Here is a 22,393-nt window from a genome sequence, read left to right on the forward strand (position 1 = left end):
ATAAAAGTGGATTTAGTTTTTTAAATCGCGTAGGAACTCTTTGATTTTCCGGGATAAAAAGTAGCCTATGTCACTCATCAGGTCTTTAAAGCAAACCCAAGCAAAAATCCAACCCGATCCGTTGCTCGTCATTGAAGGACAAACCAACCAACAGACATACTTTCTCATTTATATTATTAGTAGTGATTCAGTGATAGTGTGGATACATGGTAATATGATAATATTATACAGTACGGATTGTCAATAATTATTTTAAAAAATTGGTCAAGTGCGAGTCGGACTCGCACACGAAGGGTTCTGTACCATCCTACAAAGTACACCTACCTAACACTTTTATAAGGAAAACTGCAAGTTAATGACAGACTGCGCTATTATATGTGATTTAGTAAATTATCAAGAACACATTTTTTATGATGTAACCATGAATCAGTTCGGATTTTCGCTTTACTTGTGCTACCTTACTACCTGCCATATTTCTTTTTTCTCTGGAGATAAGGAGCTCTAAAAACATCAAACAAAAATATTGTTATCAAATCATTTATTCAAAAACAGATCAGCAATCACAGGTCCAGCGCACTTGTTTCAGTCGAGATCAGTGTCACAAAGAAAGTTTTCTGACAGGCAATGTCTGATGGTATGCAGTAGGGCTTCTTCAAGGACAGTTCTACTTGTGCGCAGCGTCGTAGCCGGGCAGCAGCGTGCGCAGCGCGGCGCGGAGCTGCGCGTTGGTGACGGGCTCCAAGCCGGACAACTTCTGTCGGCAGTGGGGACAGGATTTGGTATCCATCGCTTTGAAGGCCCGCTTCATGCATGACTGTAACAATAACAAATATTCAATGACTAGAGGATGTAGTGAATATATGTTTACGAAATCCCGCGGGAACCACGGATTTTTACGGGATAAAAAGTAGCTGTGTTAAATGATAATCCAAGGGTAATCTATCTACATTCCAAATTTCAGCCAAATTCATCCAGCAGTTTTTGCGTGAAAGAGTAACAAACATACACTCATATCTTTCGTCTTTATAATATTAGTGTCATATTTTAACCAATAAAGCAAAAAGAAAAAGGTTCTCAGTTTGATAAAGCCCGGCATTGTTGCTACAGCGCTGGGACACGGCGCGTTTGGAACCCACATTTCTAATTTAACAAGAAATTGGTCAAGGTAAGTAATGATAGTCTAGTCACAATATTAGCCAAGTTTATAATGCTAACTTATATACATACTATAAACATTATTTATACATATACTATATATATATACTATAAACATTTACCGCGCGGGAGCTAGTGCGTGATAGACGTGCACACAGTGAATTACAATATTCATTGGTTTGTGCTGAAGTGCCTTGTATAATATCATGCCTATCGGCTTTAAGTTGTGAAACTTACTGGATTTTCTCTTTCTTCTGTTTGGTATTAAGTGTGATGAGCCTAAAGTAACGAATTGTGAAATACGTTTAGTGAGCCACGTGGTAGATACCTGTTTTTGGTAGCAATGAAGACGTGTGAGGGTTGTTCGAAGCAGTACAAAGACGGCTCAGGCCTTATGTGTTCTAAATGCAATAAACATTATCACTTGAAATGTTTAAACATGAACACGGCTCAATACAACAGACTAAGGAATAAATCGATCTGGAATTGTCCAGCGTGCCCTGTTAAGGAAGGAAGGCATGATGACACTCCCGTCAAGAGCTCAGTGGATGTGATGGAGGAATCCAGCAGTGCCGTAAACTCCGAGGTGCAGGAAATCTCCGCCGACCCTCAAAACAGCGACACAGCTACTACTCCTACCTGCACTATATCGTCACCGATCGGGGATTGCCAACCTTTGGATTCATCGCAAAATGCGTTACTTCATAATATCTCACTACAAATCTCACAGCTACAGAAGCAAATGTCTTCTATACAAATAATAAAAAATGATTTATGTACTTTGAAAAAAGATATCTCGGAGTTAAAAAACACACTCTCCGCCAAGGTAGAAGACTTAGATAATCGAATGTCCGACGCTGAGCTAAAATTATCTCAAATGAGCGATCTAAAGTCAGAATTAGATGAACTTAAATCGAAGGTTGCCAGCATGATGGAGTCCAATCTGAAAAATGATCAATGGGTGCGTCGATCTAATATACAAATTAACGGCATTCCGGCCAGAAAGGACGAGGACCTTATTAAAGTTATAAAAGACTTGGCGGAATTGAGCGGTTACTCCTTAGATCCAACAAGAGACATTGACTTCGTCACTCGCGTTGCTGTTAGAAATGACGTGGACACTTCATATCCGAAGCCAATTATCCTGAAATTATTATCAAGGTACAAAAAAGATGACTTCTTGTCTTGTTTGCGTCGTTTGAAGGATTTGAAAGCATCAGATGTAGGATTTCCCGGCAATCAAACTCGTATCTATATAAATGACCACCTATCGAGCTTTAATAAAATGCTTTTACAGAAAGCCAAAGTCTTGGCAAAAGAAAAAAAGTATGATTATTGCTGGGTACGCAACTGTACGGTCATGGTTCGTCAAAACGAGAAATCAAAAATTATACATATAACTTCGGAAGAATCTCTAAAAAAAATAGTTTAAGAAATACCTATATGTTGTTGTACTTATATAGAAGTTATATTATAGTGCACATTGTTATCACACTCATAATAAAAGCCTTTAAAAATTTTTTCTTTGATCGACAAAGGTTTATTACGTTTGTACACTCATTACACTTATTTACATGTAACTATATTGTATTAAACTTACTTTTCATAAAGTATCATAGAATCAGAAAAATGTTTGCGACACCTGAATATTCGTTTAGCTGCTTGGTCCTTTTGTTTCCAAACCGGTATTGCGAGAAACTGGATAGTGGATGGTTACATCAAAGCGTACTGTTCATTGCTTGCATGGTGAGAGCTTACTTACTCGTTGTCATTTCTCGGAAAGCAATGTATAAGAACTTAGTCGTACTTATCACGTATTGTGTTATTTATAACGATATATCAGGCCCGATAAATGACTGTAGCTCGAAATTATTGTACATAAAAATACTTTTGTGGTCGTTATTTAATGAAGTTATTTGTAATAATATGGATTTATCTGTAATTTCGGTTTCAGTCTCGCTAACTTATCATACAATACGCATTGTAAAAATAAAGCATGTCGTTATAATACTTTTTTACAATGGATATTACAAGTCATCCGAACAGATATTCGTAGCTTTAAATTACAAAGTTACAATTATTCAGGTATTTAGTCATAGCTTAAGTATAATATCAAGAGAAGCTTACGTAATATTTACAATTAATATAAAACCTAAACTGCAGCAGTGTTAATTAGTGTTTACTATCAGAATGTCCGTGGGTTACGGACAAAAACTACTGGTTTCTTTAAAGCTATTTTGAAACATGACTATGACGTTATATGTTTGAGCGAAACTTGGCTACTGCCGGGAATTAGCGACGCTGAATTATTTGACTCTCGCTATAACGTGTACCGTACAGATCGAGATTATGAACGTTTAGGAATGAAAATGGGAGGCGGTACACTAATCGCCATACACCGTACTCTTACCACTAACATTTCCAATATTCGTCCATTACCAGTATTTCCTGATGCAGAAATTACGCAAATAAATATCTCATTATGTCGTGGCCCAGCTACTAAAGATGTTCGTTTATTTTGTTGCTACTTCCCACAAAATGTACATCAAGTATGGTCTCAGATGCAATTCTTCGAACATTTATCAGACTTACATGTTGAAAATCCAACTGATGTATATTTGGTGGTGGGTGACTTTAATATCAGGAATGCCGAATGGGAACCTAATCCTGACGAGTTAAATAATTATGTTATTTTGAATCCAGGTGTTGATCAACTGACAACTCAATTGTCTTCATTTTTATGCTTCACCGGATGGTCGCAATTTAACTGTATAAGTAATATGAACAATAGGTTTTTAGATTTAGTCATATCCAGCTCAACTTGCTCAGTGTCAAGATCGGAACCTTTATCCCTCCCTGAAGATAATCATCATCCTGCTTTGAACGTAAATATCAATGTGAACTATTTGCAGCCTAGTCTAAGGCCTCCTCCTCGTCTTGTGCGTCGATTTCATACAGCCGATTACAGTTCTATTAATATTGAACTAGCAAAAACCGATTGGGATGCATGCTTCAGCGGTAAAAGTGTGGAAGAAGCGGTGACTGAATTTTATACGATAGTTAACTTGATAATTGATAAATTTATCCCATCTAGACTCGTTATAAATAGTTCTAGATATCCTATATGGTACTCGCGCCCTTTAATAAAACTGGTAAATAAAAAACTAAAATTGCATAAAAAATGGAAGATTTATGGTAGACAATGTGATTATATTTTGTTTTCAGAACTGCGGCGTGAGTTTAAGAACTTAGAGGCATCTTGTTATAATGCGTACATTGAGCGTGCTGAAGCCAATATATTAACTGCTAATTCTAAATGCTTTTGGTCGTTTGTAAAATCGAAACAAAACATTAATAGCATACCGGATAGTCTATACCTGGATACTGAGAGTGCCCAAGAAGGGCAACGAATAGCTGATCTATTTAATAAGTTTTTTGAATCAGTTTTTCAAAAACCATCCGCCACGACGTTAAATATTGATGCGCTCGTATATCCACAAGCTCTCATTGGACATGTAGATTTAAATCATAAAACTGTCGAAAAATATTTATCAGCCTTAAATACGACCAAAGGCAGCGGTCCCGACGGCTTGCATCCCTTATTTATTAAAAGATGTAGCAAGCAACTAGCCATTCCATTGACTCTTTTGTTCCAATTGTCACTGAGATCTGGTATTTTACCAAAAACTTGGAAACGTTCAATTGTTGTACCTATCCACAAAAATGGAGATAAGCATAACATACGTAATTATCGTGGCATCTCCAAGCTGTCAGTTATTCCTAAACTTTTCGAAAAGATTATTTACGATTCATTATTCCCTGCAGTACGGCCATTATTAACACCTCTGCAACATGGGTTTATAAACAAAAGATCAACAGAAACTAATCTTTGCGAATTACTTGATGTGACTTTAGATGCGATGGACAAAGGTTTTCAGGTTGACGCCGTGTATACCGATTACTCTAAAGCTTTTGATAAAATTTCACACGATATCTTAATCGTGAAGCTAGAAGCTATTGGTATACACGGTGATCTCTTGAGGTGGCTTACATCGTATTTACGGGAGCGCACCCAAGCGGTTGCTGTTAAGGGCTTTACAACTACATTTGTCCCTATCACATCAGGTGTACCCCAGGGCTCGCACCTTGGACCATTGCTATTTAATATCTTTATAAATGACGTCATAAAAAGTGTTAAAAACTCTAATATATTATTATATGCAGACGACACCAAAATTTTCAAAGTAATTAGAACGGTAAAAGACTGTCAAGATCTACAGGAAGATCTAGATCGCATTAGTCTATATTGTACAAATAACGGTTTAGAGTTAAATGTGGATAAATGTTGCACCATTACCTTTACGAGAAAAAAGAATTGGATTTGCCATAATTATAATTTATTTAAAAAACCGGTACGCAGAGTCAAGGAGGTGCGAGACCTGGGAGTTCAGCTGGATAGTCAACTATTATTTGACTCACATTTAACTAAAATAAGAAATAGAGCCTATAAGATGTTAGGATTTATTCTCCGTCAGTCAGTTGATTTCAAAAATCCAAATACCCTCATTTTACTTTATAACTCATATGTAAGATCTCATTTAGAGCATGCTTCTACTGCATGGAATCCACAATACGCTGTTTATATCAATATGTTAGAATCTATCCAACGTAAATTTTTAAGATGTCTATGTAAAAGATTTAACTCCTTTAATGGTACCGAATTAATCTCTTTGGAACTCAGAAGGGAACACAAGGACCAAATCTTCTTATATAAAATTGTAAATGATCTTATTGATTCTCCTTATTTGTTAAGTAAAATAATGTACTTCATACCCAGAATGTCCAGACGAAACGTAAAAACCTTTTGTCTTCCACAAATCAACACGAACTTTGGCCATAATAGATTTTTAGTGAGAACATGCGATAAATATAATAAGAAATATGTACTTTTAGACCAATTTCAACACAAAATTAGTAAATTTGTAAATGAACTTAAATTTTTTAAATAATACTTATAAAGGCGTGATTTATACTATATACATTATTACTATATCCACTATTCATAACTATTTTATAAATACTTGATAACATACTAACTTCTTGTAATTTAATTTTACTTAATTTAATTACTTAGACTAACCTACTAACTCCCGCACAGAATTGAGATTGTATAGACTATTAGTGAGCACTTTATGGGCGACTGTAACATCTAGAAATGATTGGCTAAGTGGTATTGTAATATGCTGTATGTGTTCCTACAATAAAAAAAAAAAAAAAAAAAAAAACTTATATTCCCCTTTCCCCTCCTACTAAGCCTAAAGCTTGTGCTAGGTGTAGGTACTATAGTGCAATGCATGTGGGGTTTGAACCCGCCGACCTTTCAAATTTCAGTCCACTCCTTTAGCCGTTGAACTATCGATGCTAGGATCCTCTGAATGAATATTCGGAGAGTTCAGGGTTAGATCCGGGGCACACACCGCTAACTTTTCGGAGTTATGGGCATTTAAAGCAAATGTCACTTGCTTTAGCGGTGAAGTAAAACATATCGTGAGGAAACTTGAATGCCTGAGAGTTCTCCATGATGTTCGGGATGAAGGCTGCCGGTCTACACTTGGCCAGCGTCGTAGAATATAGTCGAACCCTTCTTATGCTGGGAGGACCCGTGTTCAGTAGTGAAGCGGCGATGGGTTAGTAATGATAATGATGATGATGATATACTCACCAAACAAAAGTTATGCAGACAAGGTGTCGTAACGGGAGACACGGCCAGCCCCTGGCAAATGATGCAACGGAATACTTCCATCACATTTTCTATGAGTTCCTGAAAACAAAAAAAAATCATCTCGTACCGTATCATCGTACAAGATACGTACCAGCTCTCACTTTTATGTAGAACATTGCAAATTAATGTGATTTAGTAAATATAATTTTTCGTGAACAGTTTTTTTTTTTGTGTAATGTTATCACAAATTCTCGATTTTTGGATGTTTTCCTTTATTTGTGCTATAAGACCTTCCTACCTGCCAAATTTCACGACCCTAGGTCAACGGGAACTACTCTATAGGTTATCTTGATAGACACGACAGACGGTCAGACAACAAAGTGATCCTATAAGGGGTCCTTTTTCCTTTTGAAATACGGAACCCTAAAACTACCTTTTTGGTTTGTCGCCGGCAGATCTCGAGGCACTGCTCCCACAGCCTGGCGTTCTGTTGGTCCGCTTGGATGGCCTTCAGCTCGTCAGCTGTTAGCTTCGTCAGCGCGTTTTCCTTGTCGACAGTAGAGTTGGAATCTAAAAAAAATGATTTTGCCAATCGGGCCAGAAATCTCAAAGAAAAACAGCCAATAGCTTTGGCACCATTCCACGCGAGCATGATTTGTACAGTACTTAGATAACTTGAAGTTTTATCGTAATTTTTTCAGTTAAAAAAACTGATCAAGACTGGTCAAAAATTTGCATGTTAATGACGGACAGCGCTATCTTGATATGATTTAGTGAACCAATTATCTGGTCGGGAACAAAAATCTTTTTTGTGGTGTAACCACAATTCCAAGTTTTCGGTATTTTCCATTTACTTGTGCTACGAGTATCTGCCAAATTTCAAAATTCTAGGTCAATGGAAAGTAGGTACCCTATAAGGTTTGACTCTCCCGAATTGACAGACGCGACAGACGGACGGGCAGACAGACAGACAGACAACGAAGTGATCCTACAAGGGTTCACTTTTTCCTTTTGAGGTACGGAAACCTAAAAAAATACCTTTATTGAAAGAATTCTTGGCCTTTTTCGTGACTGGAGAGATTGAGAGCTTGGTCCGAGTTCGGTTATCTCGTGGAGAATTTTTTCGTTTCCTTGATTTTTGTCCAGATTTATCCTGAGATTCGTCTAGTGATATGGCTGCTGACTTTACGCTGTTGTCTAGAGTTTCGTGTTTAGTCGATTTCTTGCTGATTTCAATGGAATCTTCACTACATTCTTCAGTACTGTCCGTCTCGTCCTCACTCGAGGAGATCTTACGTCTCTTGCTTGAAGTTTTGCTCGCACCGTTTGTCTGTTTGGTTTTACTTCCATCGATAGATTTTTTGCCTTTTCGTGTTGGTTGGTGGTTACTTTCGTTCAGAGCCCGTTTTGTTGTGTCGGGTGAATTTTTTGTATCTTTTTCTTTTGGTTTGTTTTTGTTCTGTTTGAGTTTCTGTTTCTGGGCTTCAGCTTCTAAATAGCCATCGGGGTACTGGGATGATAAATAATATGTATTTTATTACTTATAGTTTCTTTAACAGTAGGTAGTATTGAAGCAGTAAGCTAAGAGATTATTAATTTTAGGGAAATTATTTCGCTTGAATTATAAACTGGCAGCGTTTCAATTTACTTGCTACAAATAAATTAAATAGGTAGCTAAAGCTTGATTTCATATGAATAGAAGGACATGGGGAATTAGGGGGGAATATATAGAAGGGAAGATGGGGTAGGAGGGGGATATGGTTGAAGGTCAGGAGGAGGTAGGGGGAGATGGGGGAACGCTTACGATGATAGGGAACTGCTTGGCGCCGGGCTCCCAGGGCGCGGGGCTGGGGTCGTCCCTCCGCAGCAGGTACTTGTACACGCGGAACCCCGACAGCCCCTTCGCCGGATAGTACTTCACAACTTTATAGATGCCGTCGTATCTAAACACAATAAATGCTATTCAAACAATCAATCAGCCTATCTGCGTCCACAGCTGGACATAAAACGCTAATTTCTTCGAACGTTGTTTTGAGTGTATGAATATTCGTTTTGAGTTTTGAATAAAAACTAGAACAAAAGTAAAGAGCATCAAAAGGCACGATGTTCCGCACTGCACGAGAGACAGTTAAGACTGACATTTTGGTCGCGTGTTCATGTCAGATAGTTATGACGTGCGTTTTCTTCCTTACTTATTAGCTTGTCTCGATGACCAGGGTATAGTCGTCATACTCACCGTATCCCTTCGGGCGGCGCGTACTTCGGGAACGCCTTGCGCATCTTGTAGGAGCGCATGACCCGCACGGGCTTCCCTTGCCGCCAGTTGTCGCCCGCGTCGCCGCCGCGTTCACTCACCGGCTTTGCAGCGCAGTTGCGAGCTAGAGCCCTGAAATAATAGCTATTTTCAGCACAATTCCTGTACACAAGGTCTGCAGTCTGCACCCATACGTAGTCGAAATTCCATAGACACGCATGAAGCGATTTGCTTCCTCGTTTTTAATCCGAACCGCTAGGATATAGAGCGTCCTTCTGGTATCAGTTTTCCCCTCCAATTTTAATATGGGTACCTTCAAGTCAAGAGTGTATAGGCATTTTATAGGCAAGCGCGCTTCCTCTTACCAGCAGCTTTACTTGCAGCCAAGCGCTAGTCTATGAATTAAAAAAAATACTTGCAGAGACTTGTATAGTACTTTTCTCTCACTTGCGAGGAAACGACAAATGAATAAAATGTAGTGTAATAATATTATGCAAGAAGGCAGGTAGTGAAATAAAAGCAGTTGTGGGTCAACCAGCCTCGTTTGATGACATGGTGGCAGCGGTGGGATCATGGCAGCCGCCGCTTCCCGTACTACCTGATATAGAACAAGTCTCACCGGTTCTGGCGAGTGAACTGCTGATCGCAGGACTGCTCCGCGGTGCGCTTGTTGCCGGACAGGTCCCGGCCGCCGCTGCCCGTGTACGTGAACTCGTACCCGTCGTCCACGTCGTCTTCGTACCCCCCTGCCATAAAACAATAGTGTCTACAGAAAACTGAGGGTATAAAGAAGGACATCATCCAATAAACGACCCCCCCAATAAAAGACGTCTTAAGCACATCCTTAATGACCCTGATGATCAAATCATGACCGACGCATGCATCCTATCTTGTAGAGCAATACAAATTGAACCTCTTTATCCATCCTAACGTCATCCTAAGCCGTGGTCGGATCCTCCTGTGAGGCTCCGACCACGACTTAGGATGACATACATCGTACCGTACATCAGCACTTACCTGACAATACTATGCTGAAAGCACCGACAGCGTCCCGCCCGTGTATCCCTGACACAATAGGTCTGTGTAGTCCATTTTCTGATAGCTGCCAATACAAAAAAAAAAACCAGTAAAGTGCGACAGATATACAGAGACATTTCGTTGGTAGCGGGACTGGTTGCGCCACCACTGGTGTTCAAGTGAGATAGCTTACCTGCATGCGATATCGCCAAATCATACCGACTTCTATACCCGGGATGGGGCCAAAGTGATCAGCTGGCATATCACTGTCTTTCGTTTTACCTGAAACAATTTATTCATCATAAGCCTGACTAGTCCCTAACCGGCTCGTTAGAAAGTCTGGACCTTTATAATGGGGAGTGCTCTGAAGAGTTGGTTGATTTCATTCTACCCTCCTTTTTCTACAACCACACCGCACGCCACTGTAAGCAATTTCATCCTCACCGCCTGGGTGCCTGTCGCCCGTTATACCAGATAATTGCACATGCAAACTGTGGAATCAACCCCCCCTAGATTATAACATAGGGCGGACCAACAAATTCCGGAAAAGCCGGCAGCATAGTGGTAGTTCCTCAAGTCCTGAAAATGGTCATGGGCGGCGGTAATCACTTACCATCAGGTGACCCCCCTGCATGTTTGCTCGCTATTTTGATATCGATGGAACAATATGCTGTTTTCAGGAGCATTTTAAACTTGTGTAAAGGCAAGTATGAAATTGACTGAAATTTTATAAAATATGAGACAAATTCCCACTTTCCTGAGGCGGAGCGTAGGATTTGCGAGCCTATCACGATTTCTAGTTCGCCTGACGTGGAAATAGCTTATGTCAACTACGTACCGACACAGGCCATCCCGCGTCCCCAATCCCGCGTAGCCTCCGAGCCGGTGGTCTTCTTGGTCTGCCTCGCGGCGCCGGGTGCCACCACGTCGTTGGGGTCTCGCCTGCACGAGGGGCAGTACCAGTCCTCGGCCGGTATAGCTTCCAACGCCGGTTTCAGGCAATTCAGGTGAAATCCGTTATCGCACTCATCGCAGAGTATAATCTGGACAATCACAAGTCTACTATCACTATCACTTCTACAATCACACTAATATTATAAAGGCGAAAGTTTGTGTGAATGTGTGTGTATGTGTGTGTTTGTTACTCCTTCACGCAAAAACTACTGGACGGATTCGGCTGTTTAGAATGGAGATAGATAATATCCTGCCTTAGCACATAGGCTACTTTTTATCCCGGAAATCAAAGAGTTCCTACGGTATTTTATGTCGTCGAAAACGGATGTCGAAAAACCTAAATCCACGCGAACGAAGTCGCGGGCATCAGCTAGTATTATAAATGCGATAGTGTGTTTGTTTGTCCTTCAATCAAGTCGCAACGTAGCAACGGACCGCCGTGATTTTTTTTAATGGTTTAGTTAAAGACCTGAAGAGTGACATAGGCTAGTTTTTATCTCGAAAAATCAAAGAGTTCCTTCAGGATTATTTTAACGTATTAACCATCGTGAGTGATATTCACCTCCAACCCGCTGGCGGTGAGCGATGTCCAGGAAGTGGGTGGAAAGGCGAACGACCGTGTTTTATGGCGCGCTTTTGGGAAGGCCTATGTCCAGCAGTGGACGCAAACAGGCTAATTAATTGATACTCATTACAGACAAAAGCCGACTAGACTCACGTGATTAATAGAAGTAAGCCGGGCTAGTTTCGAACCCATCCAGGGTCCTTTTTCAAAGAACTTCTGCTCGCGACGCGGCGCGAATAAAACTGCGAGCTGCGCGTGCTGCGGCCCGCACGGACTGCTGTGGGGCTGAGGTGCGGGGAGGTGGCTCCAGATCATCGCTCGACAGTTCCTGCAGATCTTCATCCCTGGCACTGTCGCCGTAGTCCAGGCATGCAGAGCTAACGGTGTCCTGTCCCACGGATGATGACGAAGTCTTAGCGTTAAAAAGCGGTTTCCACGCTGAGATTGGCATCCATCTATCAAGAGGTTAGGTGCAGGATCCTGCGCTTAATTTCTCTCCGGCCGTGTCGGATTTCCGTCCCATCGGCTTGTGTGAGTGAGGGAATAGAGAGTGCGCATGTGTTAGCGCACTTGCTTGTGCACTGATTACTAGGACAGTTAGCGTGCTCGAAATTTGATCGAGAGGACATTATTATGGAACTAGATGATAACCACGACTTCGTCCCCGTGGATATAGGTTTTTATCCCGCGGGATCTCTTTAAATTTCCGGGACAAAAAGCAGCCTATGTAACATATACAGCAGGGTATAACTTATCTGAATTCCGATCCAGTAGTTTTTGTGTAAAAGAATAACAAACACACACACAGACACAAACACGGACGCGCGGACGCGCGCGCGCACGCACGCACACACGTACTTTTTTTAGTTAAATCGATGATAATGCTGCAAACTTAAAACTAAAATGGACGCGGATTTCGTTTTGACCCTTTATTTATTTATTACTAAGAAATAATGTATTTTTCACATAGGCATCATATTTATGACTATAAAATGAATGAGGACATAGTATCTTACTTCTCCAGGTGCGTGTTTGGACGCACACACATAACAGCCACAGCGTCGGCACGGCCTGCTTTCATCATCACCACATTTTTTGCAGTTTATTGGCTGTCTTCCTGTAATATACATAAGTCTGCATTAGTATTTGCACAATATAAAACTGTAACAAACCATAGATTGAAAAAGTTTATACTCATACATACTTTTTGGTGGTGGCACTGCGGTACTTTGGTTATACTCCTCCGTCCTCTTCAACAAAGGCACTGGCTCTTCTATAGCAAACACTTTATCTTTCACCACAACGCTTGTATCATCCTGAGGCACTGATTCTGGTCCCAAGTATAGCGTTCCGGTCAACTCATAGGTTTTTCTTTGTTTCTTTACTTGATCTACTTTGAAGTCATACCTATGAACCAATAGATTGTTACAGAATACTGATGCGCTTACTCAGTGTCTGATACTGAGTGATAGCCACCAAACTCATTTGAAACTTATCTTTAATCCATTGAAGGTTTTCTACGAAAAATTATTTTGATATCACTCAATGAAGCAGTAATGTAGATCCAACTAGTGTCAAATGAGCTTGGTGGCTATCTTCAGTGTTAGACACTGAATTAGCCAATCATGCGACTTGGCCACAAAGGTTTCTGTGCCATTGTACAAAATATTATTATGCAACACTGCAAGTTAATGACGAGCAGCGCCATCTTTATGTGATTTAGTACTAGTACTTAATTATGTTTGTTACACATTTTAAGTTTAAATGTAAACAAAAATTCAGTTTTCGGATTTTTTCCTTGTGCTATAAAACCTCCCTACCTGATGACAAACACCCTATAGGTTTTGATTTCCTTGTCTCAACAGACATAACAGATAGACAGATTACAAAGTGATCTTATAAGGGTTCCTTTTTTCTTTTTGAGGTACAGAATCCTAAAAGTGATGTGGCTTACCAGTAGCCGATTTCTCCCGGATCATCAATGTTATAGTTTAACATTACAGTTTGTCCTGTCTGTATGTCTTCAGGGTTGATTTCATTTCTCGCTCGTGGTCGAATCTCTGTCAGTTTACAAAATATCTCTTCATCTTCTGTACTGAAATCATTAAACAACCATCATCACCATCATCTTCTTCTCAACTTATCTCCAAACCACTACCACGTGGATATAATTTTTAAAATTTCACACACACACTAACTTGCGCCTTTATAATATTATTGTGATAAATATACTTACTCCTGATCCAATCTAACTTGTAGAAGAATGTTTTCATCAGAATTTATTCCTGCATCATTTTCTGAGAAAGTGTCATCTCTTTGTACTTCGGGATCAAAAACTATCCTTGTGATACAGCCCTCCAACCAGTGACCACCTTCCCTTTGCTTTGTGTCAATGAAGTCTCCCACTTTGTACATTGTGCTTGTGGCATCTAAACATTAAAAGTCTAAGGTTGAAATCTATAGACTATCTATAGACTTAGACTTAAGTTTCAGTTAAAACGAGACAGATTTATGCCAGTGGTATAACACTGTCTCGTTTTTTAAGTGTCTAAGTTTGTGCGAAATCAAAGCCGGCCGGACAGCATTACAGCGGCGCTGCATGGCACGTCACTTCGCATCAAAATATTCTCTACAGACTGTTCACTGTAAATACTACTACTGTGCTACTCTAAAAATAAAGTCTTTTTTTTCTGCATTATGGCCTATTGAATGAATTCGGTTTGGGGGCAAATCAGTTGGAGGGTTTCAGTCTGTAATGTACATAGGCAGAAACATTTCTTGTGTCTTATATTAATATATTGGCTCATGCCAATGAGTCTGTTCATGTGGATTTAGTTTTTAAAAAACCTGCGGGAACTCTTTGAATTTCTGGGATAAAAAGTAGTCTAAGTCACTCTCCAGGTCTACAACTGTTTCTGTCCTTCAACAAATTGCTGTAGTCCACGCAGACGAAGTCGCGGGCTTAAGTTAGTTAATAAATAAAATCAATATCAATATGACCAAGCTTAACTTTAATGGCTGGCCAATTTATCTTCAATCTGTGCTGACCACTGAGAACTGAGTTCATTTATTTTATTTTTGCAGTTATCAGCTTTTTAGATGTAGGAAATAACCATAATGATTGCTCTCATGCAATTCTTACACTCAGAATCGAAACTGACCTTTATATTGGATATTATTGTTCTTCTCAGTCTGTTTGGAAGCCATATCACTCTCCTGGCTCTCAGTTTCCACATCGTCTGTTTTGTCCACTTGCTGCACTCTCTCTATCAGTTGTATGACATCATTCAGTTTGATATTGTAGTCATGGAATGTATACCCGTCTTCCAGCTACAAATTATTAAGAAAATTAAGTTATATCCAAACTTGTATTTCAGTTTACTAACTTCAAAAAAGGAGAAACCTGCACACTAGTGGCAACAACGATTGTACAAAGTTACAACTCAATCAGATTATGTAGGGTCTATAAATCAGATAAAAGGTCATTTTGGCACACAATTTTTGTGTATGGATACAATAAGTAAAGGTGGGAATTTGAGCAGTGCATTCCTGCTCGAGTGCCTTTTGAATGAAGTATGTTTTAAATAATCCCTTGTTTGGAAACTCACCAGCTTTCCACCGTATATTAACCTTTGTAACTTTGGTTCCACTTGGAATTTTTCTCTAACAACCCGTCTGAATTGCTCGATCTTAGTAAGTTTGGATTCAACTACTAGAACAGCCTCGGGATGTCCGAAAAACCGCACGCGGACATGCATTTTTGTAATGTTATAAAACAAGCTTAATTAATTAAAGATAAATAAAGCTTAAAAACTAATTAAATAGCCGTCGTGCCGCTGCCGATCAAGTAAACTTTTGTTTCTGGTCGGTGAAATAAACGAAACCAAAACCCCGCCAAAACTAACGTCAAACTCAAAGAATATACTACTCTCTTACGAGAGGTCAAACTCAAAAGTCGTAAGAAAGGATTATAGAGGAACTTTGTCTGTGTTGGTGTTAGCTGGCGGGCGTGCTCTGCCTTTTTGGAGTGTTTTTTTTTTTTGTTAAAACTGACTGGAAAGCGCTCTAAGGGGGTGCCGTGCGTACGTCAGCGAGCGCCGGCACAGACGGGTTCCATACTTGTATAGTTTAATAACTAACTTGTTACAAATAACTGCAAACTTGACATTGGCTAATCTTTGTAAAGCCAGACGAGAGGGAGAAAAAAAAAAAAGGATTATAGATTATAGATTCGGGCTATAGACAGTACGAGTCGTCACGGGTAACTTTGTAAACTGTCAAACCTTGCAAAGTCGATGGCTCAATGGAAATTATGCTAACTATATGAACAGTTTACCAGATTCCCAACTCAGAAATCCTATAACACTATGATTTTGATATGCACATAAAATGAAAGTCGTTTAACTATATGGTGAATTGAGAATCTGCGCATAAAAGGTTGTTGAAGGTGGCGACCCTTTCTACAAATTAGGAACATAAAATTGGTAAGTAGTAATTAAGGATTTTCTTTGGAGAAGCCAGATCCTGTCGCATTTTTTAATAGACGTAAAATTCGTCTTACCTGCTGTATGCTTATCAAATTCAAAATATTTTATTCAATTAAGTAGACTTTTAAAAGTACCTTTGAATCGTCAAGAGCTACCACTGGTTCGGAATGTCTTTCCTACCGAGAAGAACCAGCAAGAAACTCGGCTATCTACTTCATGGTGAATGAACACCGACCAGAAGAATGAAGTCGAAAGAGTACCTATTTTTTATTCAAATACAAGTTACCCTTGACTGCAATTCATCTGATGGTAAGTGATGAATGATGATGCAGTCTGATGGAAGTGGGTATTACAGTTTTTACGTAACTCATACACCTTTGGTCTCTACACAGCATCGTACCGGAACGCTAGATCGCTTGGCGGCACTATAGCCACGGCCTTCCACCAGACCAGGTTTAGAGACTATAAAATTCCAAACCCCTACCGGGAATCAAACCCAGGGCCTTACACTAATAAACCCACAGTGCTAGGTAGCTGGTCAAATAGAACTCAAATAATAATGTACAAGGACACCAATGTTAACTCCTAACTCTGTACCACGTCTGAATCGGCTAAACTATTGGGCCGTGAAAAGGTAGCAGACAGACGGACAGACTTTCGGATTTATTATATTAGTATGGATTGCATTTTATGTCCAGCTAGAACAGACTAAAGGGTAGGTACAAGTGGAGACAAAAAAACTGCATACATATTTTTTTTGTAATTTCTTTATTTTTCACCATTTATCGTAAAACTTTCCTACGGCACACCGCGCGTCGCAGTCGCGCACCAATATTCCGCCTTGTGTATGTCGAGCGATACCACTCTGTCACTCTATTCTTACAACTCTAACTCCTAAACCTTTGCCAACTCGTAACCATATCACTCCCGTCACGATGGCTCACATTGGAGACTCAAATTTAAGTTTTACGAGTAAAACTTGCCGCTAGAGTTGGCGTTAAGCTGGTGAAATGTATGACAAACAGGAGGGACCGAAGTTGCAGGATTATTATCTTATTGCAACATTTAAAATTAATTGGTAAAGCTGTGAGAGTATCAGCTAATTATAGGTAATGTTGCGTTGCATCATTCGCAAAAATATCGCTAAACACAACAAAATATACTGTACCTAAGTATATATTTTGGCCAACGCTTTAATATACTATTTTATGTATTCACCTGCCATCATTAATTTTCTGTTGACTAACTCCGGGCAGCGAGTTTTACAACAAAAGTTAAACTTGAGACTTATTTTAGCGTGAATGAAACGCGCAACACGAATTTTACCAAGAAATTGCTATCTAATAAAAAAAAAATCTAAAAAAAAAAAATCTAAAAATCTAAATAATAATTATTATTTGTCAATTAACTTAAAGTAAGTAAATGATACTTTTTACAAATTAAGCATTTTTTTACTGGCAAAATTATTGAAACCATAAAAGAACCATTTTCAGCTGCTACACTTTGGACGAGTCAAGATTTTATTTTTCAGATGTTTTTTTTTGCCACTAAGTGTAACAATTCATAATTAGCCAACTAATCACTTTTTGCCACGTTCTATGACGTGTATTAGGCTTTTAAATATTTTCTTTCCCAGCAAAATTCATATTGCGCTCACAAAAAGGTATTCAGTATATAAACATACAAAAATGACACAAATCATAGTACTTATAAATAAATGGCATACTTTCTACGCCGGTTAGAATTTCACATAAAAAATAAAGCGAAAAATTTATATATTATAGTAAGTATATAGAAATTATATTATACAATACGAATATGTCCATCGTAAGTACACAAGCACCAGTCGCTACGCAGTTTGACTGCCTTGCCATTTACCGTGACTTCCCGTGCACAAAATGCCGACAGACGCAATTGTCCAAATGTGGCCAGGTCCAAAATAGGAATTGTCCAAGTGTGGCAATGGCCAAATGGAATTGTCTAAGTATGGTGTTGTCCAAAAATTGTTCGCGAATATTTAACAAGAAAGGACCTTGAGGCTTTTTGTGTCCAATGCCTTAAATCCCTCAACAATGTCAAACCTATGCCACGTGAAAGCTTTTGGGGTACAATTAGTTTCATACTATGGCGGCAAAGTCCATATAAAGCGCGAACATGGTGTTTTGATACGTTTTTAAAATTGAAAAAGCAAGGAAATTAATTAAAAAATGTAATTATTAGATTGGGTTAAAAGCGCGTTAGATTTCGACTTGGCCGGCTTATTATGAAATAAACTATACCGCAAAAGCTTTGACATGGCATAGCTTGAGGGATTTTGAGGAATTTGAGGACCAGTGTCCATACATTTTTGCCCAGTCTTTTTATTGCTCGGTCTATATAAAAAAATATGTAATTGTGCACGGGATTACACTGTCTTTCCCACTCCATAATACAAAATATAAAACCTGTCAGACACTGGATACCTCCATTTAATTAAATTTAATAATAATATGATGTTACATGAAAATAACATATTTTGGTAAAAGGAGTTTAGGCGTAACTGGGCAGCAAAATAATAATCTAATTATTGCATGGGACTTCTTTTTACTCCAACGGGCGAGATACCTAGGACCTTCCGGGGTTTGGTCCATCCATGCTTGGACTATTGGATTACTAAAATTGGAGCTAATGTTTTAATCCTAGTTACGCCCAATGTTTTACGAATCCTAGTGTCTTTATGTTATCTTTACTCTTGCCTCTTTACATACACAAAAGCATACAGCGGTTCTAAAGAGAAACAAATTCGCTGGAGATCTGTCAATGTTAGAAACATCAATAGCTTAGTGCCGAACAACAGAAAACAACAAGTATATAATAATTTCATTATAATATAATATAAGATATACAATACAATAAACCTATAGGAAAAATTCATCACACTTCGCAATCTTTGGACACAAAACCTCAGGTGCTCTTGAAATGTAATATAAAATGAAGCTACTAAGGCTTAAGATCCACGTAGGATATACTTTCACTTGGCTCAGAGCTAGGCTGTTATTTATAGAGTGTACTTTGACTTTAATCAGAATCTCTCGCATAAATCTATTTCGTTTTAATTTTGTCTTAAGTTTGAGCAGTCTCTATAGAGCTTTAGAGTAAAAGCTCTCGATCGATTTATGTGAGAACATAAATCGATCTCAATCTGAATTATTTACTGATGTACTTACTTACAGTTTGAATTACTGAAAAGCAAGTTGGTAAAAGTAGCCTCATATTAATTTAACAAGAGCACCTAAAGACCTAGAAAAAGGAGCTAGATTGAAGAAAAAAAGCTAAATAAAACTTGTGTAAACTCAAACAAAGAAATAATATCTGAAGATCATTGATATAAAATAAAAAAAATAAGATATAAAATAAAAAAAAGATAAACCCGGTTCTCCTTTGTCGGTAATTTTCAACGTATGAAAATCAACGAAAAGTAAAATATTGGTAAAATGCGTTTTTTAATATCAGTAGGTATAAAAATCTAGCCCCTTTTCCATCAAACAAACTGTACCAGTCTAAATACAAAAAATATGTGTTCGTGTTAGACACGTTTATCAAATGATAATGTGTTACAGTCCAAACAATAATTTATCCTCATCACATGAGCCCATCAGTCCCACCGTTCTTAACGTTACTATACCATTACCAGCTATCTCTTCCACATATTGGGTGCACAGTCTTATACATTTATTATAGTAATTCAAAGAAATAGAGCTACTACCCTCTCCAAATGCTATCAGGCGAAATTTTGCGCCTCCTGCTAACTTCACTAGAATCCTCAACATTTTACCGACATTTATTACATATTTTGTGAGTGAAATTAGAGGGAATTGCAAGTAGTGCCCGTTAGCATTTGAATAGGGTAATAATTCACTAACACAAAAATCTCTAAACTAAATTGACAGTTTTAAAAGTTGAACAAGAGAGCAATATTTTTATCTTGTCGCACCAGTGACCCAGCTCTTTAAATGAGAAAAAAAAAAATTTCGCCGAAAACCGGATTGTTGAGGATCGTGTTCCCTCTCATTCATCACAATATTTTTGGAGATTAATAATTCGCTGGACCCCCAGATAAACTGCACTAATTTTAAGACAAGCAATGAAGTTTAGAGATTCGCTATTCGAGATCAAAACAAAACTTGTCATTATTTTCGAGACTACCCTCATTGGAAACCTTCTCGAACGTTCCTCCTCTCCATACACAACACCCAATATGCCGTCAACCTCATACCTTACACCACAAATTATATTGCAATCTATTTTTTTTTACAACTTAGCTTCCCGCAAACTTAGTTCACGGCTAATTTACGCCGCGGCCATCTTGCGACGCCACACTTGGACAAAATGGTGGCTAGGTTTTTGTCAGAACAATGAACACAGTAATGATGACATCGTGTAGAGCGTACTTTGACTTTGCTCTCACTTATGTTACAAATAAAACGAGTCAGATTAATGTCAGGTTTAACTATGTCTATTATTTTAACTCTTAAGTCAGAGCACAGACAAAATATGCTCTGTAGATCGGCCTTTTTTGATATTTATCCATGAACAGGTGCCAAAGGAGCATCGTTCGGGACGCCCTTAAGCATAATTTTCGTACGCATAAGATTGATTCTGTCAATATAATTGTTAAAATTGTTTTTCGCGACAAAATGGCGGCTGGCGAACAGCGCAAGATGGCCGCCGCGTCAAGTGCAAACCTATCTAGACAACGCCCTGTCGCTCGGTACACTACAGAACACAGTTGTATCCTTCGTCCTCACCCTAGGGAAAACATTTACATGGTGGCACATCACGACCAGGCGACATTTTACATTACGTATCTGTGTTTATAGTTTTTGAATTTACAGCTCTCAAAATTTTCTAATCAATTATAACGTCGTCGGTAACATCTTTATTTTAAAATTGTTTATTCAGGACAAACTTTTTGGGAAATTGAGTCTATTGATTGTTCAAAGTTAAGGAAACATCGATTTTTGGCTGAATTAAGTGCCACAACATCAATATTGCGACGACGCAATGCATAATGGAGGTGTACGACGTCTGCTCATGATCGCACCACCGCATATACCGAATACTATACATAAAATATATTATTAGGACATAAGTAATATTTCGAAATTGTTTTAAACTCTACAAAATCATTATCCATATTACTTTAATATAAACTACATCGATTGGCAGTATTCGCTCTCCTCCTCATCTCTCATGATATTTTCGCTTAGCGTATCACCCGTGACGTTATTCAAAGTACACACTAGCGACATTTTTGTTTTATCCCCATTGTGCATCCATTTTATCGTGTCGCTTTTTTGGAAACAAAGTTAAATGTACGATACGATAGAGGCGTATGAATAGAACAATTTGTCATATTCGCCCTTGTTCGCTATGATAAGTTAAATACACGTAAATATTACCTATTTGTGACGTCAAACGTGTCAGTTTTTGTAACAAGATGTGTCAAAGTGGACGTCACATTTATGGAAGTAAAACTTTTAATAAAATTTAGGTAAAGGTTTTATTTTTTTACCACTTATTTTCCAACCATGAGTTATTTTTAATTTAATCGAAATAGGATCTGCGACAACGCCATAGTAGTTTTACTTCCACTGCGTGTAAAGGTAAACGACGTTTCTTTTCTCAGTAATAGCGCATAATACGCTGCGCATACTTGCGTTTTCAACATGATAGAGTTTTTAATATTTACGAATGGGATATAAATACATTTATGTCGCTAGTGTGACCTTACCCTTAGTCGAAGAAGTCCGACTCGTACAATATCCCCCGACCTATACAATACATACTTAGCACTTACAACGAATTATACAGTTATACACTGATGTTATCAATTTTATACAATTACACCAAGCCTTTATACCACTAGCTTTACCTCCTGGACGCTATACAAGGTCTCTTATTGTACAATCGGCTTCAAATATACAAACACTTACTTTAGTTTATTTTATTAAGAAAACTGTCAGTAGCACTTCGTAATCTGGAGTATCAACATCTTGATATTATATAGTCTACACACAAAAATAAAATACAATCAGTTTTAGGGTTCGCATATTTTTGTCGCCGAATGTACAACCGTCCCGCATGGAGTTTCACATTCTCTGCGTAGGTGGCAGCAGCTGCGCCTTAAAACTTTATCAAAAACCCTATACTCGTATCATTACACTAGTTCGGTTACACAGTTGTACATGTTTCAGGAA

The 22,393-nt window shown here is 38.6% G+C and overlaps 1 protein-coding gene across 1 annotated transcript; it reads right to left on the minus strand.

Annotated features, from left to right (window-relative positions):
- Positions 1-521: 521 nt before the first annotated feature.
- On the minus strand, positions 522-15,562 carry LOC123877275 (E3 ubiquitin-protein ligase UHRF1-like). Its single transcript, XM_045923896.1, has 16 exons — positions 15,276-15,562; positions 14,829-14,997; positions 13,904-14,096; positions 13,622-13,762; positions 12,872-13,074; positions 12,684-12,784; positions 10,987-11,191; positions 10,342-10,430; positions 10,149-10,233; positions 9,751-9,877; positions 9,114-9,263; positions 8,682-8,820; positions 7,916-8,387; positions 7,311-7,447; positions 6,878-6,976; positions 522-814 (listed from the first exon to the last, which is right to left on the minus strand). Exons 1-16 carry the CDS (start codon positions 15,423-15,425, stop codon positions 665-667), a joined length of 2,610 nt encoding a protein of 869 aa, XP_045779852.1. The 5' UTR covers positions 15,426-15,562; the 3' UTR covers positions 522-664.
- Positions 15,563-22,393: the final 6,831 nt, after the last annotated feature.

The sequence above is a fragment of the Maniola jurtina genome, chromosome 23 (genome assembly GCF_905333055.1).
Source record: "Maniola jurtina chromosome 23, ilManJurt1.1, whole genome shotgun sequence".
Classification (NCBI taxonomy): Eukaryota; Metazoa; Arthropoda; class Insecta; order Lepidoptera; family Nymphalidae; genus Maniola; species Maniola jurtina.

Coding starts and splice junctions, on each gene's coding strand:
- LOC123877275 (XM_045923896.1), bottom strand. CDS start 15,425: ATGCATGTCCGCGTGCGGTTTTTCGGACATCCCGAGGCTGTTCTAGTA. Junction 10,431..10,986: donor ACGCGGGATGGCCTGTGTCG/GTACGTAGTTGA, acceptor AAATTGTTTCAG/GTAAAACGAAAGACAGTGAT. Junction 9,264..9,750: donor CAGTTCACTCGCCAGAACCG/GTGAGACTTGTT, acceptor CTATTATTTCAG/GGCTCTAGCTCGCAACTGCG.